This window comes from Eublepharis macularius, chromosome 4, assembly GCF_028583425.1.
Source record: "Eublepharis macularius isolate TG4126 chromosome 4, MPM_Emac_v1.0, whole genome shotgun sequence".
In the NCBI taxonomy this organism is placed as follows: Eukaryota; Metazoa; Chordata; class Lepidosauria; order Squamata; family Eublepharidae; genus Eublepharis; species Eublepharis macularius.
In genome coordinates this window covers 147841973-147862983 of record NC_072793.1, presented here as the reverse complement: position 1 = coordinate 147862983, position 21011 = coordinate 147841973, and the positions used below count along the sequence as shown (strand labels likewise).

General features: G+C 41.0%; 1 protein-coding gene across 6 annotated transcripts in view; it reads right to left on the bottom strand.

Moving 5' to 3' along the window:
* The window catches only part of CADPS (calcium dependent secretion activator), a 504169-nt gene that overhangs the window by 298487 nt on the left and 184671 nt on the right, over window positions 1-21011 (bottom strand). For all 6 annotated transcript variants that reach the window (XM_054976243.1, XM_054976241.1, XM_054976242.1 and 3 more), the window contains exons 5-6: window positions 7201-7437; window positions 1170-1291 (exon numbers count right to left, since the gene is read on the bottom strand). In XM_054976243.1, the coding sequence (XP_054832218.1) occupies window positions 1170-1291; window positions 7201-7437 (359 nt within the window). The remainder of the gene's footprint in view (window positions 1-1169; window positions 1292-7200; window positions 7438-21011) is intronic.

The following is a 21011-nucleotide window of genomic DNA, read 5'->3' as shown; positions in this document are numbered from 1 at the left end:
AAAATTTTTTAGCCCCTTTCCTGCTGGGATCAGGTCTGGAACAGCCAGGATCAGGTCGATGCTGGGTGGGGGAACCCTCACCTGCTCTGAACTGACCTGGTCCTGGCTGTTTTGGCCCTGATCCAGGCCCAAATGGGGCCCAAATGGCCATATTTGGCCATTTGGGGCCTGCTTTGGCTGGGATTAGGACCAAACCCAGCAGGATTGGGTTGGTGCCTGGTGGGGGACCCCTCCCCTGCCCGGCACTGACCCAATCTGGGCCATTTTGTGCCTGATCCAGGCCAAAACATGCCCAAAATGGCCATTTTGCGCAATTTTGGGCCTGTTTCGGCCTGGATTGGGGCCAAAAGGGCCCTGATTAGGCCACTGCCAGGTGAGGGAACACTCCCCCATCTGGCAGTAGCCAAATCCTGGCCATTTCGTCCCAATCAAGGGGTGTGGCATATGCTAATGAGTTATGCTAATGAGTTCCTGCAGCTCTTTTTTCTACGAAATGACCTTTGCTTAGTTCTAACTTGTTTTCAAATGCCACCCTCACTGCAACGAAGGCTAGAATGTCATCCAGTTCATTGCAGAGGAAAAAGCAAAAGCAATGTAACTAGCATTTGCCAAGGCAAACCTGGGTTGGAATGAACCTCTGTGAGGTGGATTCTGGTTTTACAAACTACCTACAGTTAACTAAACCAAAGTCTCATATGTTGGAACTTAGCAACAGTGAACAAGAGGCGAGTGGAGGAGATGGGAATGCACAAGCCTGCAGCACAGTTTCTTTGCTTGGAGGGTCAGGATTGCTGTGTATGAACTGACCTTATAATTTATGGTAGTGAATTCCAAAAACTAATTATGCATGTTATGAAGAAATACTTTTTCAACATATAGAATACAAAACCAGTAGAAATTTATGCTATTTTTGAGTCCACTAGATTGCGTTTTAGCAAAGCAATTTAGTATACACTTAAATTTAAGTACCTATACATCTGACTAAATTCAATGAGCAAAAGGATCATGTTGTAACATTGTCATGATTTGTGGCTTATGCACTGCTAATTCATGAACGGAAAGATATATTGTGTATTTAGAAGGCAGAAGAGATTAACTTTGTATTATTTCTGCTGGTAACAAGGCTAGAGGAAGATAAAATACACGAGAAAAGTAAAGAATAAACTTACGTTGGTTTTGATGCCTCAGCCTGATCTGTTTGCAGTTTTTCTCCTCCCTCCACTTCCATTGTGCAGTATACAATGCGGTTAGGGGCTAAGGATTTGAGACCCTGGACTTCCATAATGACAACCTGTTAAAAAAAAAGAAGAAAACTGTACTCAGAAATTGGCTTGGGAAATGATTTATTTATTTAGGATTCTTTCTCGACTAGATTTCCACCTTTAAAATTTGTTCAATGTGTCCAATTAAATCAGCTATAATGGTACAAACTGATAAAATCATAGAATGTTGATTACAGGGGTCAGAATGTCAATTACAAGAGTAAAGCAAAAACTAAAGAGTGATACACAGTTCTTCTGAGAGATCAGTGGCCAGTTCAGAAGAACTGCAGCAGAGAGTGACTTGACTCACCGGTAAGACTATGCAGTCATATTTCTGCAGCACTCCTGTAGCTTTCTATGTCCTGCCACCACCACTGAAATACCATGAAGATAGCCCTGTCACTCCTTGTTTTCTTGTCCTTCCATTTTCTAGCACAAAAGTACATACACTATCAGTGAAATCCTAAGCAGGGTTACTCCAGCCTAAACCCACTGATTTCAATGGGCTTAGACTGGTGTAACTCTGATTAGGATTTCATTGACGAAGAGAACTGCATCTGATGCAGAAAACTGTGGTTCTCGAAAGCTTATGCTACAGTAAAGTTGGTTAGTTTTAAAGGTGCTACTGGACTCTTTTCTATTTTGCTACTGCAGACTAACATGGCTAACTCCTCTGGATCTAGGATTTCACTGTAAAGCAGTGCAGCCAGCTCACATGCCTCTGCAAATCATATGTACATACATGCTGTCAAGTCACAACCAACTCAGGGCAAGCCCAGCAAGGGGCTTTCAAGGCATGTGAGAAACAGAGGTTATTTGCCATTGCTTTCCTGTGCAGAGCCTCCCTCATCCAAGTAGTGACCCTGCTTAAGTTTGTGAGATCTGACGAGATCAGGCTATATCATGCTGCCTTCCCCTCTGTGAAAAAATTGTGGTTAATAGTGGAAAACTCAGCCTTGCTCCCACGATACCTTTCTAAAAGCTCTCTGCAGTGTTAGTGTTCCAGGGCAGGTGATTCATTCCCCTCTGCTTCCAGGGAGGAAGGTGCCTTATGGTTGTCACATCCTTGGGCACAGAGGCAAATGCAGTACCAGAAAAAGTGGCTAAGCAGCATATGGGTGCATGTAAGTATGTGAAAGGCTCTGCACTTGCATGCCTAAATAAACTGTGTCCAGGATATTTCAGGAAAGTGGGGAAGCTATACTACATGGGAAACCTTATGCTAAGGCCAAATCAACTTCTATAAAGAGAGAGAGAGCGTTTTGCCAGTATGACCACCCCTCAGGTGGTTCAACTAGCTTCCCTTTCTGCTTCCTGTGGCAGGTGACCTTCAGTAATTAGTATTTGTTTCTGTGTCTTCCAGTCCTATTATTGCTTGCCCTGTTGCTTTGATGTTGCAGATTTCTACTTAGCTGACTATTTATGTTTTTAATACTTCTATTTTATGAGATTTTATGGGGTTTCTATGCCATTTTGATTCTTTGTGAGGAAAGGTTATAAAATTGGTAAATAAACCAATAACAGGAATAAAATATTATTTATTTCAAATAAATAATTAATGAACAGATGCCTGCTTCTCTGTTTTAACATATGTTTCTGTGGAGAAAAGGGCATGAAGGGGTAGGAGGGCAGTTGGATGGCTTAGCATAAGTTATTCCATCTTTGAAGTTGAGCTCATCTATGTTTTATACAACACAGAAGACAAAGTTATTATTCAATCCAAATTAAATATACATTAAAATTATATGTGTGAATATAAACTGTACATCTCAAACACTTATGTTCCCTGTAATTTTCTCATATTTTTAATATCCACCAGTTAGAAATCAAGACTCACAGAGGAATTCAGGTGACATCTCTAATTAGCAATAATCAAATGCAGAGCACACAAAGAAAAGTGATTTAGTAATTCAGCATCAAAAAAGAAAGTCCCTGTGAAACAACTCTAATGAATATTCCATCACCCTTCCCAGAAATCCTATTTTTGACCCAAACAAATCAACATTCTTTTGCAATATGTGAATTAAACTTTCTTATTCACTACTTTTACAAAGAGACATAGCCATTACTCTTGTCAGGTTATGTATGGCCCAATTTATATGAAACTTTGAGTGATGCTGGAATGGATGTAGCATGATTAGCATGTAGCATGGATGTAGCATGGATGTAGCATGTAGCATGACTTGATATTAACCAACAGGGAAGAATTGGTAGATGAGATGAAGGTGGTGGGGACCTTAGGGGGAAGTGACCATGTCCTTCTTGAATTTCAGTTGCTGTGGGGAGCCAAAGAAGTTCATAGCCAGACTCGTAGGTTAGATTTTCGTAGGGCCAACTTTGATGAACTCAGAGGCTTGATGAGAGTCATTCCGTGGGGGAGTGTGCTGGAAGGGAAAGGAGCAAATGAAGGGTGGGCCATTCTCAAACACAAGCTTTTGCAAGCTCAAGCCCTCACTATCCCAGCAAGACGGAAACATGGTAAGGGCTCCAAGAAACCGATGTGGATGCACAGAGAGCTCCAGAATAAGCTAAGGGTGACAAAGGAAATGTTCAGGAAACGGAGAGAAGGACAGACCTCTAAAGAGGAGTATATGAGGGTTACTAGGTACTGCAGATCAGCCATCAAAGAGGCCAAAGCTCAGTACGAGCTGGGTCTGGCCAGGAGGGCTCGCTACAATAAGAAAAACTTCTACAGATATGTGAGAAGCAAACGCAAGGTAAAAGAGGCAATTGGACCACTGTTGGGAGTAGATGGAGAAACTCTGATGCAGGACAGAGAAAAAGCAGACAGGCTTAATGACTTTTTTGCCTCTGTTTTCTCCCTGAAGAACTCAGGCACATCTAGAGATAGTAGAAAATGTGGCAGGACACCTGAGTGGCTAATTGACATTGACAGAGAGGTAGTGGAGAGGCATCTGGCTGCACTGGATGAATACAAATCCCCTGGGCCGGATGGGGTGCACCCAAGAGTGCTGAAAGAACTTTCCAGAGAACTTGCAGAACCCCTGTCCATCATCTTCAAGGCCTCCTGGAGGACTGGGGATGTGCCACAAGATTGGAGAAGAGCGAATGTTATCCCAATCTTTAAGAAAGGGAGGAAGGATGACCCGGGAAACTACAGGCCAGTCAGTCTGACTTCTGCTGTTGGGAAGATATTAGAACAGATTTTAAAAGGATCAATTGGTAAGCATCTGAAGGACCACTCAGTGATCCGGGGAAGTCAGCATGGTTTTGTTCCTAACAGATCTTGCCAGACCAACCTGGTTTCCTTCTTTGATCGAGTAACCAGCTTACAGGATCGGGGGAACTCTGTTGATGTGATTTATCTGGATTTCAGTAAAGCTTTTGATAAGGTCCCCCATGACATTCTGATGGGCAAACTGGAAGACTGTGGAGTAGACTATAGGACAGTTCGGTGGATAGGGAACTGGTTGAGGGACCACATTCAAAGAGTGGTGGTCAACGGCATTTCATCAGATTGGAGGGAGGTGTCCAGTGGGGTGCCGCAGGGCTTGGTTTTGGGTCCAGTACTTTTCAATATTTTTATCAATGATCTGGATGAAGGAGTGGAAGGGCTGCTCATTAAATTTGCTGAAGATACCAAATTGGGAGCGGTAGCAAACACCCAAGAAGATAGAATTAAAAATCAACAAGACCTGAATACTCTGGAGAAGTGGGCAGCTGTGAATAGGATGCAATTCAACAAAGACAAGTACACAGTGTTACATCTGAGCCACAAAAATGGGAAGCACAAATACTGGATGGGGGATACACTTCTGGGAAGTAGTATATGTGAAAGGGATCTTGGGGTAAGAGTGGACTGTAAACTGAATATGAGCAGTCAGTGTGACGCGGTGGCAAAAAATGCTAATTCAATCCTGGGTTGTATCAAAGGGGCCATAGCATCGAAATTGCAGGAGGTCATAGCCCCTCTCTATACTGCCTTGGTCAGGCCACACCTGGAGTACTGTGTGCAGTTCTGGAGGCCTCACTTCAAAAAGGATGTGGATAAAATCGAGAGGGTGCAGAGGAGAACAACAAGAATGATCAGGGGTCTGGAGACTGAGCCCTACGAGGAAAGGTTGAGGGCCTTGGGAATATTTAGTTTGGAGAAGAGGAGGTTGAGGGGGGACATGATTGCTCTCTTTAAATATTTGAAAGGCTGTCATTTGGAGGAGGGCAAAGAGCTGTTCCAGTTGGCAGCAGAGGGTAGGATGCGAAGCAATGGGCTAAAACTACATGCACAAAGGTACCGGCTGGATATTAGGAAAAACTTTTTCACAGTCAGAGTAGTTCAAAAGTGGAATCAGCTGCCTAGGGAGGTGGTGAGCTCCCCTTCACTGGCAGTTTTCAAGAAGAGGCTGGATGAATACTTGTCAGAGATGCTTTAGGCTGATCCTGCACTGGGCAGGGGGTTGGACTAGATGGTCTGTATGGCCCCTTCCAACTCTATGATTCTATGATTCTATGATTATTTCCCATGTCCCCCGTGGTATTTACAGTTGTTGTTTAATTCATGCATATTCTGCCTTTCTCCCCAATGAGGAACCAAAGTTGCTTACATTATTCTCCTCTCTTCCATTTTATCATCACAACAACCCTGTGAAGTAGGTTAGGCTAAGTGTGCGTGATAGGACTGCCAACTTGAGCTAGACAAATTCCTGGAGGTTTGAGGGTGATGCCTGGGTAGGGCAGAATTTGGGGAGGGAACTCAGCTGGGTTGTGATGTAAGAGCCTACCCTCTAAACCCACCATTTTCTTCTCGGGAAATGATGTCCATAGTCTGCAGATCAGTTATGATCCTGGGAGAACACCTGGCCCCACCTGTGTGTGACTGGCTTAAGGTCGGCTAGCAAGCTTCCATGGCAGAGTGGGGATTGTCTGGGTCTCCCAAATCCCAGTCCAACATTCTAACCACTATACCACAATGGCTCTCCTGCACCACACTGGCTCAAACAGAAGTGGTTATGAGAGTAATCTGACAGAAGCAGTCACTTCTTTTACAACAGATGATGTTTGTGTGAGGAGAAGCAACTTCAGTCAGTTCACTCTTCACTCCTATTATTGCTTCCCTTCATATATTACTAGAGTGTAGTGGGGAACAGCCATACTTTGTCAGCGCCTATATCATTCAAGTAAAGTATAAATTAGGTCTATATTTCAAAAAGATTACTTTTGGTTTAACCTAGGGTATGAGGGCAGAAGTACACCATACAAGAGCCATACAAATTACCTTCTTCCACAGTACACCATACAAGAGCCATACAAATTACCTTCTTCCACAAAGCCAAATTCAGTGTACCACATGTCCTGATATCATTACAATATGTATTTTCCCACCCTTGTTCCACATTGCTGCTTGTGAGGGCAGAAATATACACATTGCATTGCTGCTGTAGCACAGTGGTTAAGTGGTTCGGCTGCGAATCAGCACTCTGCTGGTTCAAATCCCACTACTACCATGAGCTCAATAGGTGGCCTTGGGTAAGCCACTCCTCTCAGCCCCAGCTTCCCAGCTGTATTGTGGGGATAATAATAACACTAACTTGTTTACCACTCTGGGTGGGGCACTAATCTGTCTAGAAGAGCAGTATATAAGTGCAGTTATTATTTATTATTACATCTAGACAAACCGTATGTTGAATGTGTGGAATTCAATTTCAGAAGATATGAGGATGGCCACTACTATAATTGGCTTTAAAACTAGAATGTAAGAGTTCATGGAGAATAGGTCCATCAACGCCTGTTAACCACAGTGACTCCATACTCAGTAACCCATTGAATACCTGTGCTTGGGAGGCAACAATATGGGGTTCCTGTGCCCTGCTTGTAAGTCTTCTTACACTCCCACATTTCAAAAAATCACATTTCAAAAAATCTTACACATTTCAAAAAATCACATAAGCATTGCCTATTTGATAAAAGTTGTAAATCTTACCTCCAAAGAAAAAGATAACACAACATCTGACTTTGAGAGCTGGTTTTCATTTTCTTCTCCCATGTCAATGATTGAGGTGTTGTGACTGCGTTTTAGCTTTTGTAACTTGAACTCAGAACCACCTTTAGACACTGGCATGCTCTCCAAGTTAGCCATCAGTAAATTGACAGATGACTTCAGTTCCTCAATGTACATGTTTTCCATTTCTTTGGATACAAATTTAGGAAATTTGCGTTCCTGGAATTGAAAGAAAAAATATACAATTATATTGTAATCAACAGTGGTCATATGTTTTTCTATAAAAAATAAAATACAGAAAGCTATTTCCAAAAACTATCAATTAAAACAGCAGTAGTGGGGGAGAAATATTTTAAAATACCAATGTCTTCATCTAGTAGAAGACAAAATATAGGGTGGAGCTATGCATTTAGAAGAATGAGTCGTTAGAATACTGAGGTTAGCAGAATGGAATATATCACTCACACTGCACAGAAAAACTTACATAAAGCTAGCACACCTATGTATGTATGTATGTATGTATGTATGTATGTATGTATGTATGTATGTATGTATGTATGTATGTATGTATGTATGTAAAATACTTTTATGTCCACCTTTCTCCCAAGCATCTCAGGACCTAAAACAGGGTAATAACAATATAAAAGCAATGCAGAAACAATTTGATAAGACAAATATTACAACAACAAATATAAAATACAACAAAAAACCAATATACAATACACAGCAGGGTATTTCCACCCCCCCCCCTCAGACTCAGGCTGCCCCCAAAGCTCACCAGAATAACTCTGGACCAAACTGCATTCCAAGGTTTTTAAAAATTTGGATCCGTTTTTCACTGGATCCAACTTGCTTTCTCTGAAATCACTCAGAAATGGCATGGAAAAGCATTTTTAAATTTCCCAGGGGTCTGATTGGGCTTGGGACAATGGTGCAGGAGAGAAGGCATAAGCTCCTCCTCCCCCATCATTCTGAGCCCAGTCAGACTCCTGGGGCCTTTAAAATGCCTTTTTTTTTCAGCTGCTGTGTGATTACAGGGAAAGCAAGTTTTGCAGACCCAACTCTTTAAAAAATGCAATGCACTTTGGCTCTCCGTCTTACAGCCTTGCTGAAACTCCAGAAGGATAGGAGCCTCAAGCTCTTCCTGGAGGTTGATCCAGCAGCTTGGTGAAGCCACTGAAAATACTTGAGCACATGCTGTCACCAAATATGCCTTAGAGAGCTGCTGTAGCTTGGTGGTTAAGTGGCTGGGTTGTGAATCAGCACTCTGCTAGTCCAACTCCCACTACTGCCATGAACTCTGCAGGTGGCCTTGGGTAAGCCACTCCTGTAGCCCCAGCTCCCTAGCTTTATTGTGGCTATAACTATAACACTGACTTTGTTCACCGTTCTGAGTGTGGCAATAAGAGCACTGTTGTTGTTGTCATTGACAAGGTGGATACTTTCACTGGACCTTGTTGCAAAGAAGGAAACTGCCACACTGGACATGCAGAGATAGGCAGTCCATCAAGACAAGGGGAGAGCCTCAGGACTAACCCCTTTCCCCGTGGTATTTTTTTTTAAAAAAACAGGGAATATTGAAAAATACGATTCCCCACCTGCACTCTAAAATGGCGCAGTCCATCCAGCCATTCTGCTGCAAGTGCAGAGAAGGATGCAGAAATGATGCCTGGAAGACCACTTGGGCAGGAAGCCACACACTGTAGTTGCCACACATTGTGGGCATATATGGATGGCTGGATGGGCTGCCCACAAGACACCTCTGATAATCAGACCTGGAGTTCTTAGTAGGTGATCCATTCAGGCCAGTGAGAACTATTTCTGTTTGGGTCTGGCTTTCTGGTAGACACTCTTTTATGGAATGGACTTCTGGTGCAAATGAGGAAGGCACCAATCTTCCTGGCTGTACCCCCTCTTGGATATACACCTTAACAAGGTGAGGGGGTTTCAGTGTGCTATTGAAGCCGAGAGAGCTGAGAGCAACACTGTCAGAGGCACAGACTTGGCTGAGTCTAAATCAGAAATCCCCAACATGGTACCCACGGGCACAATTGTGCCCATTGCCACCTTTCCTGGTGCCCACTAAATGTTTTTAGAAAGTGGGTTGGGCCAGATGGAGCTTTTGCAAAGCATGGCTTCTAACTGAACACTGGAATATTTATTTACTGTGCAGATTTTTAAAAACATTGCTTTGGCAGAAACTGCTTCCACAGCACAAGAATTTTCACAGTGTGACTGAAGGTAAGCTGTAACAGCTACCATGTGGCTGGCTCTTTCTCCTGCAGCAGCCATTTTGCTGCTGTGCCCATGACACTGTGTCAGAATTTCAAATATGCCCTCAGGCTCAAAAAGGTTGGAGACCCTTGGTCTCAACTCCTAGAAGAGTAACTCAAGGTAAAATAGTCAAAGCTGAGACACCAGACTAAGATGCCTCCACCCCCTTCAGGAATCCGTGGTCACATCATCAGAAGAGAAACTGACAGTTTCAGTGGCAATAGCAGTGGAGGAATTCTTGAAGGACCGCTACTGGGCAGCAGCAGTAGTAATGGAAGGTGACACTGGCAGAGAATCTTTCACGGACAATAGCACTGACACTTCAGCTAACCTTGGTTAGTACTGAGCAGAAGAAGGCAATGGTAACCACTTCTGATCATCTCTTACCTTGAAAACCCTATGTTGAAAAAAATCCAAAATGAAAAAAGATATAGTGCTGGAAGACAGGACCCCCAGGTTGGATGACACTCAATTGGCTATTGGGGAAGAGCAGAGGACAAGTACCAATAGGCTGTTTGTAATGACGGGACAAGATTAAAGCCAAAAGGGTATCCAGTTGCTGAATAGATGCAAAAGGTACATCCAAAGCTGTATAACATATAATAGGAACATAGAATGTGAGAAGTATGAAGCCTGGTAAGCTCAAAAATGTAAAATGAGAAATGGAATATTTAAACACTGTAATCTTGTGTGCAAGTGAACTAATGTGGACTGGATTAGGACTCTTTCAGTCAGAAAAGTACAAAGTGTTTTACTCTAGAAATGATAAACTCAAAAGAAATAGTGTTGTTTCAATAGTGAGGCGAGACATAGTACAAGCAGTAAAGAGCTATAATGCAGAGTCTGACCAATTAATATCAATCAGACTTATGGAAGGCCTATCAATATAACCATCATTCAAGTTTATGCCCCAACTACAGATACTAAAAAAGAAGAGCTTGAAAGCTTTTACGCAAATGTCCAAGAAGAAATTGATCATATGCCTAAACAAGATGTGCTGATAATCATAAGTGACTGGAACACAAAAGTAGAAGACAAAGCAGAATCAAAGATGGTTGGAAACTTTGGACTAGGATCAGGAAATGAAGCAGGAGAATGACTCATAGAATTTTGTGAAGCCAACAACTTGTTCATTGCTATCACATGATTCAGCCGACCAAACAGATGATTGTATAAATGGAAATCACCAGGTGGCTGACACAGGAACCAAACAGCTTACATAAATGGAAGCAGAAGATGGAGAAGCTCTTTTCTCTCTGCTAAAACAAGACCAGGAGGTGATTGTGGTACAGATCATGAATTGTTAATATCAAAAATTAGATAAAGTTAAAGAGAAACACTAAAAGAATCATAGTGCCAAAATATAATCTAAATAAGACTTCTGAAGAATTTAAATCATAAGCCCTACTCACTCCCCACGGTGAGGCAGATATTCCCTCCAAAATGGTCAAGATTGCTTGCTGTGGCTGGGCAGCCTCTAGTGCTGTCTCTGTGTACAAGTTAAAGGTCTTTTTGCCCCACACTTTGAAAGATATATATTTATGGCTTATATGCCAGCCCAAATATTTGGTAGGGGAGAAGCAAGAGCTCATGTCTTCTTTAAATGAAATGGCACTAGAGGCTGAGTAAAGTTCAAAAGAAGACAGCAGGTTTAGTAAATAGCCAGGACTGGTATATAGGTAGGAAGGGTAAGAAAAGCTGAGGTAAATTTTGATTGTAGTATGAATACTTCACAAGCATTAGGCACAATAATCTTAAAGTTTAGTTTTAGTAGTTACAGAGTTTAAAAGTGAGAGGTTGGCACTTTCAGATTTAGGTTACTTTAACAAGGTTTCTTCACAGATTTCACTTTTCAGCTTAGGTGTTTTGACTTCCATACAGCACTCTTTTCCCTTTACACCAGACCCAGGATTCTCCTCAGAGCCAAAACCCCATTTTTAGACACTGGGCAGGAATTATTCTTCTTCAAAAGACATAACCCTGATCATGTGGCTAAAGGGGAGTCTCCTTTCACTACCCACTTCCTGTGTCAACAATACCCCCCCCCCCGTTCTATCTCGTCTGTCTAAATTAGAGCTGGCTTTCACACTTATGTACTTTAACTAAAAGCCTTAAACCTAAAACTGTCCTCGTTAGGGCAAACTTTTCCTTTTTCTTCACACAGAGGATTATTAGGCTGACCCTCCTTGTCAGATACCAAACTTCAACTCCTTCAACAATTCTGTCAGTACCAATTGTTACCTTTTCACTGGCCAATCACAAAGAGGGAGGAGCAGCCTGTCAATCACTCTCCCTCCAGGCAGTTTTTTAAATCCTTTCCCTTCCACTCTCTGGGTGCTGCACTTAGCAAAAGCCCATTCTGTCACACACGTAAAGAACATATTTGCATCACTAAGTTTAATTGATCAAGAACACAAAGGACAGTGGACTGAAACCTGGGATATTATCAAGGAAGAATGTGCAAAGACAATTCCTGTAGCCAAAAGAAAAGAGTAGCCTAGATGGATGACTGAAGAAACTCTTAAAATTGCTAAAGACAGATGAGAAGCAAAAGGAGACAGAAATAGCATCAAAATTCTAAATGTAGCTTTTCAGTGATTTGCACACAGAAATAAAGAAATATATTCTGATAGCCAGTGCCAAGAAACAGAAGATAACAAGAAAATAGGAAGAACAAGAGATCTGTTTTACAAGATCCAGGAAATCAAAAGGAAATTCAGACCATATCTAGGTATGTTGAAAGATCAATACGGAAATACAGTATATACAGTTGATTTTCTCTCACACACAATTTTAATTTTTTTTTATTTACTTCATATATATCCTGCCTTTCTCCCCAATGGAGCCCCAAAGCAGCTAATATAATTCTCCTCTCCTCCATTTTATCCTCTTAACAACCCAGTGAGGCAGATCATGCTGAGAGAGTGTGACTGGCTCAAGGGGATTTGAACCTGCTTCTCTTAGATACTAGTTAGACACCACTACACTATGATGGCTCCATTAAAATATTGAAAACTTGAAATGACTACTGATGTTTAAAGAAGAAAGTGCCGAAGCAGGATTACAGCTGAACATCAACAATACAAAAGCGACGACTGCTGCAGAATTACACAATTTTAAAGTTGACAATGGAGAAACTGAAATTGTTAAAGATTTTCTATTCCTTGGCTCAAGCATCAACCAAATGGGATACTGGTTTAGGTGGGTAGTCTGTTGGTTTGCAGTCTTCCATTAGGATTGCAGTCCAGTGGCACCTTATAGACCAACAAGATTTTTAGAGGGTAACCTTTTGAGAGTCAGTGCTCCCTTCTTCAGACACGAGACACACCATGACTAGTGTCTGAAGAAGAGAAATCAGATTCTCAAAAGTTTACACTCGGAAAATATTGTCAGCCTCTAAGTTGCCACTGGACTCAAATCCTAATGGAAGACTGCAACCAAGAAATCATAAGGAGATTGAAACTTAGAAGGACAGACATGAAGGAACTAGAAAAGGTCCTTAAGATCAAGATAATTCATACTACGGAATTCTCCATTACTATATATGGATGTAAAAGTTCGACAATAAAGAAACTAACAGGAAGAAAATTGATTTAGTTGAAATGTGGTGCTTGAAGAGAGTTTTATGAATATCGTAGAATTCCAAAAAGATAAATAAGTGGATTCTAGATCAGATCAAGCCTGAATACTCTGTAGAAGCTAAAATAACTAAAGATATCATACTTTGGTCACATCACAAGAAGCCAAGACTCAGAGAAAGACTTCCGGTTTGGATGATGGTGACCTGACGCGGTCCAGGGAGCTGAACCATCAAGCGTGACTGTTTGGGCAGGCTAGGTGCTTAGATCACCTGCTGCCACTCCTCTACTGGTAGAAGAGGAGCTAGAACGCTATGAGACCCTGAGAGAGAGTGATCTCGGTGGCAGGGGAGGTCCTGGATAAAGGATTTTCCTCATCGCCTTGAGGTCCCCTCGGAGAAGGGCGAGCTAAAATCTCTGCAGTACTCTTTGAGTCATTTGTTTGACATAACGTCACCAGAAACCAAGCTTCAGAACTGGTTTTGGCCAATTTGAAACGAAAGAAATAGCACGAAAGACCCAAACGGAACAAATTGAGGTAAAAGATCTTTATCTTGCTTTCGGACTTAAAATGAGAAAAGAGATTTAACTAAAAGTTAAAATTGTGGACTGAGCTGATAGAACAAGAAAGGAGCAAGGCATTTTGAAGGAAAAAGTGGAATTCAATAGACTATAAAGCGCAAAAGAAGTGAAATTAATTTTTGTTTATGCATACCTGCTGTTTTGGAAGAGATAACTGGCAGTGAGAAAAGGGGAGGAGGCTGAGAAGCTGCGGAGCAAACATTGCGAGAGGGTAGAATGCATGGAGAACAACGAGTGACACTGCCTAGAGAGGCTTAATCTGGAGAGCAAGAAGGAAGTGGAAACAGCAAAGAAGACCTCGGAAGGAAAACAAAGGAAAAAACGTGAGATACAGCAACGAGAGGACAAAAGGAAGTGGATACCCACCATTCCGGAAGGGAAAAGGGCGAAGCAAGCTACCCTAGAGACTCTCCGCTCGACATTTGGTGAGATTAAAGCAGTTTGGATTTTTAAAACAAAAGATAAAAAGGATATTTGGGGCGGGGAAGAAACCAGCGTAGAACCATGAAGAAAGTAGAGAAGGAGTGGCAGGTTGCCATAGGAACGGCTATAGAATTGCTGGGGGGAAAAGTTACAGAGGGCTATGAAGAATTAAGCCAATCAATGCAGAAAATGGAAGAAAGTTTGATTAAAAACATAAAGGATTTACTAAAAGCAGAAGAGGAGGTGAAGAATGAGCTACAAGTAACAGAGCAGACAGCTCAAGAGATGGAGCAAAAAACCACCGATTTGACATCTAGTTTAAAAGTTGAAAAACAAGCATTTCAAGATCGTGTGGCAGTAATTGAGTAGAAAACTACAGCCATTAAGCTGGGAATTCGCGATATGCTAGGGGTGACAACGCAGAGTGTGCAGAAACAAATCATTGAAGTTTTGGCAGAATTTTTAAAGAAGCAATCAGAAGAGTTAACAATAAACATGGAATACAGAGTCAACTCCAGTTATGTACAACAGAAGAATTTACCAAGAGATAATATTGTTCAAGTGGAAGATGAAACCTGGAAAAGAGGCAGAAGTACAAGATTCAAGTTACAAATGGGAATTACTTAAAGGACTAAGTTTTCAGCTTTAAGCTACAACAGCTACTTAGCGGATTGAATTTATGGTAAAAATGTAAAGCTAAAGGAACAAATTGATAAGAAAATAAGGAGAACAAAATTTAAGTAATTTTTTTCTTTCTTTCTATAGATTGGGGAAAATGTAAATGCAAAATTTATTTGCAAAAGATGCAAAGAGATAGAAATATAAGAATGAAACTACAGATGGAATTACCTGAAGGAATAAGTTTTTAGTTCCAAGGTATAAGTACTATTTAAGGGATTGAACCTAAAGTTAAAGTGTAAAGTTATATGTAATTGGTTAAAGAAACAAATTGTAACAGGTTGAAGATTGGATTTAAACTGTTGTATATGGTGGAAATGAATAGATTGATAAGGAAGTTATGAGAAGAAATTTAGGTGAACCTTTTTATAGAATGGGGGGAAATAAAAATAAAAATTTATTTGGAATTAAAGGGGATTTGATAAGATAAGAGTAGTCTATTGATAGTTATAGAAATGTAATGATAAAGAATAAGCTAGAATTTTGCCTTTAATTACAGGGACAAATGAAAGTAACGTAGAGTTAATGATAAGAAATAAAGGAGTCATAGTGCTGTTGGGACTCAACATAGAAAAGGGGGGAGGGGGAGGGGGTGGACTACATATATTAATGTTGTAAACATGTTGTAAAATGATTGGTAGAATGTATGTTAACCCATTCAATAATTTTATTTTTAAAAAAAGAAGAAGCCAAGACTCAGTGTAAAAGACGATAATGCTACAAAAAGCTGAAGGCAGTAGGAAAAGAGAAAGAGCCAACATGAAATGGCTTGACTCAAAGCAAGCCACAGCCTTCAGTTTGCAAGATCTGATCAAGGCTATTAAAGATAGGACAAGCTGGAGGTCATTGATTCATAAGTTTGCCTTGAGTCAGAAATGACTTGATGATGGCACATAACACACGTGTTTGCAGCCAATCCCAAACATGTAGTAAAAGCATATGTCTTACAGGAAATCATGTCATTGAGCATTTTCTCTTGCAGAATGTGGGGAAATGTTAAATACAATTATGCCACATCACACATTTAGCACATTTATAATAAAATCTTAAGCAGAGTTACTCCAGTCTAAACCCATTGATTTCAATGGGCTTAGATTGGAGTAACTCTGCTTAGGATTTCATTGTTGGTTTACTAGGTATTACAGAGGAGGCACATTGGGAGGAGCATATGTCAATAGCACCCCCAAAATGTCTACTTAGGTTCTAAGAGAAAATAGGATTTGAAAGTGGGTATGCTGGAAAAGTGATAAAAGTATTGTACTATGTAGAATACTATTTGCAAGGGCTTGATTAGAAGGTAAGAGATGTACTCTTTCCCAGGTACCATGTCCAATGCAGCTTTGGTTAAAGAAGCAGAATTTATGGGTTTCACTATACTATGTTATGAATTGGTCAAGCTTCTAGCTCAAACAAGGGTACTGAAGCTTGCACTGCCATTGGTTGTGTTTTGCTGGTAGCAGCCAATCAGGGCGGCATGATAAAGACCAATAACTGAGCTGTAAATAAGTTACAATGTATATAGTTGATGCAAAGGAAAGGTTCCTGTTCTGTGTATTCTCATTGTATGTTAAGATAGTTGGGGTGCGGTTTGGGAATGAAAGTTGTGCATATATGTGCAGCTTGCCGCCTAGGTTTTCAGTGATGTTCTGATCGAATAAAGAGCCTGTTGAATCACTCAGCATCTGAACCCACTATTTAACACTAGACATATTAGTAACCATTATGGAGGATGTGGGGAGAAATAAAGGAGAGAATGTTAGCATTAGTTTGCTTACCAACATAACAACACTTACACATCCAGCTTCAAAATGCCCAGTGGGAAAAGCTGGCAGAAAATCAAGATTGCTAGCTAATCACAGGCTCTTCCTTTTTGTTAAGTCTATGGGAGAATGGAATCCCCAACAAAGCACAGAGATTCACATCAGTGGTATATGTTATGTAATATTTACTGAAGCAGGCAGAAGCTATTCTTTGGAAGATCGTCTCTGCTGAACAGAGTAAATGCCATAGATTTGCTAGCAAGCAAACTAGAAGGAAGAGAGCAAACACCTTATACATGTCCAGTGCACATATCAATCTTTGCTGTGCCGAGGCAATAAACCTAGCATTCTAGCCTCACACATCTGAAAGTTAGGCAATTCATTTCCACCTTTTCCACCAATAAATCACTGATCACTTGGCACACTGACTGGTAGCATCAAATATGACCATAAGAAGTATCCTCCTGGATGAGATCAGAGGTCCATCTAGGCCAGCATTTTGTTTCATATGAGGAGCAATCAGTTGCCCTGGAAGGCCAACAAATGGGGCATAGAGGCAAAGGCCTTCCCCGGATTTTGCATCCTAGCACTGGTAATCAAAGGTTTACTGCCTCTGAATGTCGAGGCTCCCTTTAGTCCCCATGGCTATTAGCAATTGATGGACCTGTCCATGAGGTTCACACCATCTGGGGTTCATTGGCCTGGCACATCTTTGCCTTTCAAGACTATTCCTGTAGTTCTCAGCAATTGCAAGTTTGGTGAACAAAGTTCAATCTCAGAATGCACTATAAAAATTACATTATGCAGGTGATTTTGAGAAATGTCTTCTGACTTAGGAGTTGACATTTCTTAATAGCATAAAAAGAAGTTTATAAAAGACACCTGGGAGAAGAAAATCAAGCCATGGTTCTGCCAGGAGGACTTTAATTAAGTCAAAGCAATAGATTTTGTCAGTATTTGCTGCAGATTGTATTAGAGGGTTGTCAAAAGATTTTTGTATTAAAAAAGATATTTCCTCAAAGAATCTTCTGCAGAGGACAAATTAGTATGCAGTCTTTCATTCAAGATTCAAGGTTTAGAAACAATTTCTTTCTGTTAATTTAACCACAGAATATTATTTAGTAAACCCAAGAGACAGTAACTTGTTCTAGGTCAAACCTGTGAACTTTATAAAGAGCCAGCATGGTGCAATTGTTAGAACAGATCAGGAAGGAACCAACAAGGTTGAGCAGCCAAGAAAATATAAAATATAAAAGAAATAGAATTATTTAGTGCACAGCACAAAAAATGATTAAAAACCACAGAACAAAGTTAAAAATCTAGAGACTTAGTACTATCAGTTATACAAAGTCATAAAATTGTTGGCACGTGTTGCTGGTTCTGGGCAGGTAGTTTAAATATGGAACATTTATAGCCCCCAATAGTAACTTGGAATGCAACTCTGGCTCAAGACAGAATGCTAGCTGAGCACCACTTCTGCAGAGTGAGGCCACCCAAGTAGATACTAACAAGTGTCTGCCTTGAACCAGCAATATTTTATGAGTCATAATTTTTGTGTGTGTATAAACAAATTAGACCATTGAGGAAGGTCCAGAGGGCTGAAACGCATTCAGTCTCTGTATATGTGCAATCATTTTTGTGACTTGGTTCTTTTATATGCGTCAACAATTTTGTGACTCTGTATTAGGTCTCTAGGTTTTTAACTTTGTTCTATGGTTTTTAATCATTTTTGTACTGTGCAATAAATAATTATATTTCTTTTATATTTTATATTTTCTTGGCTGCTCAACCTTATTGGTTCCTGACTTGTTTATCGGGTTGGGTTTTTCCCCCCTCCTGTTTTTGTCCCGCAATTGTTAGGACTTCAGACTGGTGACATGGTGGTTTAAACCTCTACTCTTCTATGAAGCTAATTGGGTAGAGGGAGGGGTTTGAACCTTGAACTTTCACTTCCAAACCCCATGTTAGTCAGTGAACTACAATAATGTCATCCTAAACTAAGTTGTATCCTTCTAAACCTACTGAGGTCAAAGCATAATAACTGTTTCAAACAAACAATCCTTCAGCTGAGAAATATTAACTTTCCTCTCAACACAATGTTATCTCCCTATATTCCCTGATAAAATCTTCTACAAAACACTATGGCTGTCACCACGCATCCTTAAAGGGATGGCCCACTCACTGAATGCTGGCGGTTTTTCTCCTCCACTTCACACGCCTCTGATATCAAAGTGGTAGCAGGCTGTTTGGCTTCTGTTCTTTTGGCACCTTTTCTGAGAACACAATTTCCCACCCTTTCCTTTATCGCCAAAAAGGTGCCAAACAAAGGAAGCCAAAGAACCTGCTGCTGATTGATATTGAGGTGTGTGGAGTGAAAGAGAAAAGCCACCAGCATTCAGTGAGTGGGATGTCTCTTTAAGGATGTGTGGAAACAGCCTATATTTTCCCCTCTGTTTTCCCATTTCAAATTGTATTCCATGGATGCTCTTGATTATCTATTGGCTCAGGTAAGAAGGCCTCCTCTTAAGTTAATGATCCTTGAGGTGTTGATTTGTCTTGGACTGTAAGCAGCAGGCCTTCACATAAAATGTAGACATTATATCTTTCACTGACAAGGATGTTTGTTGTACCTCTATCTGCCAACAGGAATCCCCATTTCCCAGAACTTGCCAGAGACACACCCTGTCTGGAGAAGAGGAAGAAGAATGAAGTAAAGCAGAGAGATTTTTCTCATCTTCCAGAGCAGGTGGCAGGCAATTCATCTCACCGTATGTGTCCTGCTCTGCCTCACAGCTGCCAAGCAGCAGCAACCGGTAAGCTGGAGAAGGGCGAGGGAGAGGTAATTCTTCTCTGGCTCGGATACACATTGGGAATGCATTTTGGCAGCATCTCTAATGGCAGCTCTGTCCGGGAGGCTTGGGCAATTTCCATATACTGTATGGCTTATCTGCTGCTACTGCTTCTGTATCTAAAAAATCATGAAGTGAAATGCTGGGAACCCCTATAGTCTTGTCAACTCCACTCTCTCAAGAATATTTTGGCATTCTCCTTGTTTCTTGTCATATGGCAGCAATGCTGTATCAGTCCCATATTAAAAGAATTGCAGAAGTGAGGAAAGAAGCCTGCTGATAACAAAAGGATTACTAACCTATTACATTCTAGAATCACACAAAATGAGGTTTCACACAACAAAGAGTGCTTGTGTTGACACCATCACCAAGACAGGTTGCAGCTTGCATCTATTTCAGATTTTTTCAAAGTGGCAAAAATGTATCTTTGTAAAGACTAATTAATGTGAAGTCCCCCTTCCTGCTTGCATCTCTATTGTGTGACTATTCATTTACAAATATAAAATTTATATTATATATAGATACTGCTTTTTAATTACTGCTAATTGCTTCCTGGACTGTTAATATGATATACTGCTAGGGCTATTTATTTTGTCATTTTTAGGGGTGTTCTATTTGGCTCGGGAATACTGAATATATACCGGAAAATAACAATTCAGAATTATTTGGGTATATCTGGATATTTGGGTATAATAGGATAAACTGGTATTTACATACCTGAATAATGTGAATATGTTCAGGAATCTTGTTCTAAAGGTTGCAGCAGCTTGTCCCCCCGCCCCCCCTCACAGACTTCCCAGGTAATAGGAGGAAGAGGGAGGGAGCATTACTATGTGTGTCTGTCTCAGTGTTGCCTGCTTGCTGTATGCCATTGGCAGATACTACTGGCTTGCTAAGTTGGATGCTGGGATTCTTTGGTTTGATGTTGGTTCTGTTGGGATTCCATTGGTTCTGTGTTCTACCTGGTATCTTTGAGTGACACTGGTTTTGCTGAGCTTGTAATAGCGTTGCTGCTTCAGTTTGGATCTGCTGGGATTCTCTGGTTTGATATCAGTTCTGTTGGGCTTTGTTGGTTATGTTTGCATCAGGAGGTTTTTGGTCATTGGCTGCTGTTGCATCAGATGTTGGCTAGGGCTTCCTGTGACCTGGAGAAAGCCTTGGGTTTTTTTCCCATGGGAAACAATGGAGAATGGCTGGGGCAGCTTGTTCAGGGGCCTCTAGAATTGGATTGTTTGGCCCAGATCACTTAAAACTTAGTAGGTCTTTATTGGAGAGGCGGAACTAGGTTTATGGACATTTTGGTGTAGTTTGCTTGAAAAAATGGGACCCCCAGCCCTCCCTGAAAGATTTCCCCAAAGGGAATATTGGAGCCGAATATATAAGAACATAAGAGAAGCTATGTTGGATCAGGCCAATGGCCCATCCAGTCCAACACTCTGTCACACAGTGGCCAAAAAACCAGGTGTCATCAGGAGGTCTGCCAGTGGGGAAAGGACACTAGAAGCCCTCCCACTGATTGCCCCCCTCAAACACCAAGAATACAGAGCAACACTGCCTTAGACAGAGAGTTCCATCTATACCTTGTGGCTAATAGCTGCTGATGGACCCCTGCTCCATATTTTTATCCAATCCCCTCTTGAAGCTGTCTA